This window comes from Saccostrea cucullata, unplaced genomic scaffold (assembly GCF_032062105.1).
Source record: "Saccostrea cucullata isolate Sc308-1 unplaced genomic scaffold, CSIRO_AGI_Scuc_v1 ctg1899, whole genome shotgun sequence".
Classification (NCBI taxonomy): Eukaryota; Metazoa; Mollusca; class Bivalvia; order Ostreida; family Ostreidae; genus Saccostrea; species Saccostrea cuccullata.
In genome coordinates, this window is record NW_026924123.1 from 152,834 (window position 1) to 159,110 (window position 6,277).

The following is a 6,277-nucleotide window of genomic DNA, read 5'->3' on the forward strand; positions in this document are numbered from 1 at the left end:
AACTAGGTTTTGTACTTTTTATGCCCCCGTAAACGCAGTTTCGGGGGCATATAGTTTTTGTCGTGTCCGTCTGCCTGTCCCTCTGTCTGTCTGTCTCTCTGTCTGTTTGTCCTCAAAAACTTTAACCTTGCCCATAACTTTTGATTTAGTGGAGTTATGACTTTCATACTTCATATGTGTATTCCTTGTGACATGACCTTTCTTTGGGTACCACCAAATTTGACCTTTTGACCTTGACCTTGGAGTTTGACCCACTTTTACATGAAAATTTTAAAACTTTACTTTGGCCCTATCTTTTGAACAGTAGATACCAGGACATTTATACTGCACATATGTAATGTTTGTTAAAAGACCTTTCACTGGATAACAACAACCTTGACCCTTTGACCTTGACCTTGTAGATTTCCGTACTTGTAAAAAAACTTTAACCTTGGCCATAACTTTTGTACGGTATAGGATGGGACTCTCATACTTCATACATGTAATTTTTGTGAGAAAACCTTTCATTGGCTACCAAGAACTTTGACCCTTTGACCTTGACCTTTGAGATTGACCTACTTTAAAAAAGCAAACCTTGACCATAATTTTTAAAGAGTTAGGGCCAGTGCTTTCATACTTTACATATTGAACCTTATGACAAGACCTTTCCTTGGGTACCACCAAATTTGACCTTTTGACCTTGACCTTGGAGTTTGACCCACTTTTACATGAAAATTTTAAAATTTTACTATGGCCATATCTTTTGAACAGTAGATACCAGGACATTTATACTTCACATATGTAATGTTTGTTAAAAGACCTTTCACTGATTAACAACAACTTTGAACCTTTGACCTTGACCTTGTAGATTTCCTTACTTGTGAAAAAACTTTAACCTTGGCCATAACTTTTGAACGGTAAGTAATAGGGCTTTCATACTTCATACATGTAATTCTTATGAGAAGACCTTTCATTGGCTACCAAGAACTTTGACCCTTTGACCTTGACCTTTGAGATTGACCTACTTTAAAAAAGCAAACCTTGACCATAACTTTTAAAGAGTTAGGGCTAGTGCTTTCATACTAAACAGATTTGATCCTTATGACGAGACCTTTCATTTGATAACAAAAACTTTGACCCTTTGACTTTGACCTTGGAGTTTGACCTACTTTTTAAGAAATTGAACGTTGACCATACCTTCTGAACGGTTAGGGCTTGGGATTTCATGCTCTACAAAAATATTCTATGTGGCAAGACCTTTCATTTGATACTAATTACATTGACCTTTTGACCTTGACCTTGGAGATTTTTGTGTTTAAAAAACTTAAACGTTAGCTTACTTTCAAATTTCACAATTGTTTTCCAGTGAGAATACCCTAATTTTGGTACTAATTAATTAAATTTGCATTTAAGAAAAGCTTAATCTTTGCTATGTTGCCATACGGGGGCATCAGTGTTTTACAAACACATCTTGTTTCTTTTACTTTTTGTGTTCATATATAATTATGTATGACTTCTTTGATTTTTCTGCCATTTATATACTAAATAAATGACTTCTTCTCTTCCTCCACTGAATGCTATATCTTGTCTGTAATAAAAAAGATTACGAATTACCTACCCATAAATACCCTTCATATTTTGTTTACTAGCACGTCTGACAGCATTGTCTTGGAATCACAATTATACCTTGACCCGACTATAGTTGTCAAGGATGAGGAACTTTCCCACGATTTCAAAAACTGCAATAATGATGACCAAGCAATATAAGAATGGGAACTTACACCATCGAAGGACGAAGTTTATCGTTAAATACACTGCTTGTAGTTTTTGAAAAAGACCCATTGTCAATTAAAACAGATGAAACAACAAAGGCAACATGTTTGAAAAAAGCAACGACGACTTCTCCACGTTCAACTACAGGTACACCAGATTCATTTAGAACTTCAAAAGCTTCAACGCTTGGTTATCAAATAGAAGGTTAAAGAATTATTTTGTCCAAGAACGAATTCGATGTCGATATCGACGATATCGACAATGATAGGTCGATATCGTATCGATATCGATCGTGATCAACACTATTAATTGCAAATACTTGGTATCATATTTGAGACTCTTTATTACGTCGATGTCGTCGTTATCGACAATATCATGACGATATCGTATCGATATCGATCCTGTTTGCACAATTTATTTTCACAATGAGGTTAAACATAATTTTACAAAGACAAAGTGAAGTCAAAAATGATTCATTATTGGCATGAATATGAAAATAAATTATGATTAAGAAAGTATAAGGGTTGTCATTGTTTTAGATTAGATTTTAAGTAAGATGTTGGGTTAGGGTAACAATTCTTGTAAATCTTTAAACAATCATGATTCGATATCGATACGATATCGACGATATCGACAGAAAAGTAAACTTATTAAACACAGAAGTTGGAATATTGTCCGTATCTTACTAATAAATCATCAGAAGATCGTACATTTGTGCCAGATTGGTTCCTCAATTGTTTATGGAGACTTAAGTATGTGTTTCAATGAAATTTCAAAATTTAAGTGGGACTTATTCAACTTTAGTTTTAGTGCAAAAATGAAACTTGAGGTACCTGAAGCTGTTTTAGGCACTTTGACGTTATCATCCGTGCGCCGTAAGGCGATACAATACATAATATTAAATCTCATTTAATTCCTTTATTTATGTATATATATATATTTAAAATTTGCTATATTAATTCAGAAAATATGTGCTAAGAAGTAGTGAAAATTTCAGAACGCAGTGATGATTATTATTCATGCGAGACAACTTGTCCATGATTTTACATGACAACCCTCGTATATAATTGCGTAGAAAACTCACATATCTAAATCGGACTAGTACATAAATCGGACGATGAGAGCACTTGTTAAAACCGTAACCATAAAGTGATAAATATGTATTTTAAATTTATTCTCAAAATTTCAAGGTCAGCAAGTTTTCATTGATTTGGTGGAATGATAAGAGAAATTTGTTCAAAAAATAATAAATGAAGGTTTCAATAAAAGACAAAAATAATACTTTCTTATAATTTTAATGAGATGAGTAAATTGATCTATATGTATGCAAGTCAGCTAGGAAAGAAATAAGCAAATAGGCACGAATTCACAAGATGCTAGGCTACGCTAGAGTTAGCAGTTTTGTTGTATGCTTTAAAAAATCAGATTATACCTTACATTTTGGTGTGTGTTGTATCTGTCTATTCTGATACATTTTCTATACTATTTAATTGTTTGACAATTCGAAAGTACCAGTGTACCGCAACTGTCAAAAAAACCCACTTAAGTTGGTACTTCTGATATTCTATATCACGAATCTTCAAATACCAACCTAGCTGAAAGATTGTGAAGTTTTAGTGGACAGAAAATTTGAAAAGTTTTTTATCATTCTAGCCAAGAAATTTACTCAGTTCAGCCGATATTGCCTATCTTGAAGAAATAGCATTTTAGATATAAAAAAAAATAACAACAAATATTTGATTTGATACTTTGAAATCAAATGATTAATACAGTAACCTTGTTTTTGGTTAGATGTCAGTGTTCCTAGTATTATTGCAGTCCCTGGAGAAATAACTACAGTACAGGCATGTCGCATCACCCCGCAAGGAGACTGGCTATATGTTAGCGTGTCCGTCTATTACAACCAGACATCGCATGTCATCGAGAAATTCCACTACAATCAAACTGTAGAAAAACCGGATTTAGTAGACAGGTTCAGTGTTGTCACAGGCATGAGCTATGATGATATCATTGTGAACATGACTCTAAATTTAACAGCGCCTACAACAGATATTTGTTCCTTGGATCACCTATATAAAGTTTCATGCTCCGTGACAATGAATGATATTGTTAAGTCTGAATGGGCTAACATGCAGCAGCTAGATTATCATCACAGGTACGGTATCTAAATCTGTTTTTTTTTAAAATTCAATGAGTATAATACACAAAACGTTTATTCATATCCCGATTTTGAGAACGTTTTATATAAATTATCCATATTTTATTGTAGATTTTCTCACTATTCATTGCAGACAGACAGAATTTTAAGCAAAAATCCTTCCTTGGAAATAGCTGTCTGTTTAAAAATGAATTTACTCATATCATTTCAGCTCCTCCTGCCAATATATCGATCGAGATCGAACCTAGGTATATCAATGGTTCTCTGGGAGGAGACACAATTAACTGCACCGCAATAATGAATGCTTTTACAACAACATTGTCACTTGTTATGTTTTCTAATGAAATGTATGAAGTAGCACCAAGAAACATTTCACAAACATTTTTCGGACCAATGGTGTCTAATGATTGTCGTTATCAGACCCGAGTGATGTATTCTGCAGTTTTTGAAAATTTTAATGGATCTTTCGTGGCTTGCATGGCAAAAGACATTGCATTAGGACATGAATATTTTTCTAAAAGAGAAACTATTATAATAGTTAATCAACGTATTTGAAGACAATGAAACGTACGAACAATTACCTTTTAAATTAATCAATCCATTTTTATTGTAGGTAGCAATTGTATATAAACTCTCAATGCGTAAATCCAGATATTTATTCTCCCCCGGCCATTTACTGCCTTGGAAATCAAAATCAGAACGGGATCGTAAATGAAGATTGAAGCAAGAAATGGGTTAATTACTTTATTTTAAATTCATCTTTATATTGATTTTTTTCACCGTCTTTTATTTTTATCTTTCATTTCTAAATTTCATGTGTTTTTTTTTTACCTGGCATCTATTAATTTACTTTTTCCATATAATATAAAATTAGCATCACTTCATATGTTACTTTTTTTAAAAACATGTTTGAATGTCCTGTCATGTTTCCTTTGTATTCATTTATTGTTTAGAAAAATGTTTTGAATCTGTAAACAAAGATATAGATATATTTTTTAACATGGAATAAAAAATTAATTATTTTTAACTGGTTTCTTTATTTACAGCATCCGCATAATCGTAGTTGAAACCAAGATAAACTAAGGATGTTGAAAAAAAATAAAAAATCTCCTCTCGAAGACTTTTAAAGTCACCTGAGAAACTCAGGTGTATTGCTATCTGTTGCTATCTGTTTTTGTCGTCAGTCGTGCGTTAACTTTTGAACATTTTCAACTTCTCTGGAAACGATGAACCATTTTAACTAATTTTGGCATACACCTATATATCATCTCTGAGTGAAGGGAAAGAACAAGTGAATGTCATTAGTCCACCCTCATCCCTCTCTGAGGGGTGCGGCCAAAACACTTAAATTAATGCAATCTTTTAAAATCTTAACTCCTAGACATAATGAACTGAAATTGTTGTTATGACTGTAATAAGCAAAGACTTTTCTCCCAAATTTGTGAATGTCATGGGTCAGGGGTTCTGATGCTAAGGCGGGGCTCTGTTGAAAACGTAGTAAAAATGTATTACAGTGTTTTTCTTTAAAATCTTCTCCTCTGTTCCTGAGTGTTAAATCATTTAACTATGTGCATGGTTATGATGAGGAGGGGTGCCTATTCCAAAACTTTGAATTTCATGGCCCTTCGGTCAGGGATTCTGATGTTAGGTCGGGGTTTTAATGATTATATAGTCAAAATGAATTAATTCTTTGAAAATCTTCTCGTCTGCTCCTGGGTATTATGCATACATGTATAATCTAAGTGCACAATTATGATGAAAAAGGAAGCCTCTAGATCAGGGGTACCCTGGAGGTTTCAATGACTATATTCTGAAAATGAATTGCTTTTAAATCTGCTCTTTGGTAGTAATCAAACAATTATGATGAGCAAAGATGCCCTTTCCAAAATTTTGAAATATGTGGCCGCAGGATCAGTGGTTCGTATGGGTAGGAAAACTATTGATTATGTAGTGGAAATGTATTTTTTCTTCGTTCGTCTGATATGCCTCTGGGTATTAAATAATCAAAGTGAGCATGCTAAGTGCATAGTTATGGTATGCAATGGTGCCTCTTTCAAAATAGTGATTTTCATGGCCTCTTGTTTAAAACACGATCCAAATTCAATCGTTTGAAAGCTGTTGCACAATACTCAGGTGACCTATAAGGCCCGCGTGCTTCTTGTGCACTTGTGTAAGATATTGACTGATTGAAGGGATATTGACTGTTTTTGGTCTGGTAACATAGAATCAGTTTTATGCACATGTAACCATAGGAATCTAAAAACAACTAACGTAAAAAAGCATTGAAAATTATATAATTTTAAACATTGCCAACTGGACAAAAATTATCCTCAAATACAAAAGACAATGCATGTACACTACAGAAAT

At 33.4% G+C, this 6,277-nt stretch overlaps 1 protein-coding gene across 1 annotated transcript; it reads left to right on the forward strand.

Moving 5' to 3' along the window:
• The first annotated feature begins 1,676 nt into the window (after window positions 1-1,676).
• Window positions 1,677-3,920, forward strand: LOC134265794 (uncharacterized). Its single transcript, XM_062748003.1, has 2 exons — window positions 1,677-1,899; window positions 3,544-3,920. Exons 1-2 carry the CDS (start codon window positions 1,749-1,751, stop codon window positions 3,918-3,920), a joined length of 528 nt encoding a protein of 175 aa, XP_062603987.1. The 5' UTR covers window positions 1,677-1,748.
• Window positions 3,921-6,277: the final 2,357 nt, after the last annotated feature.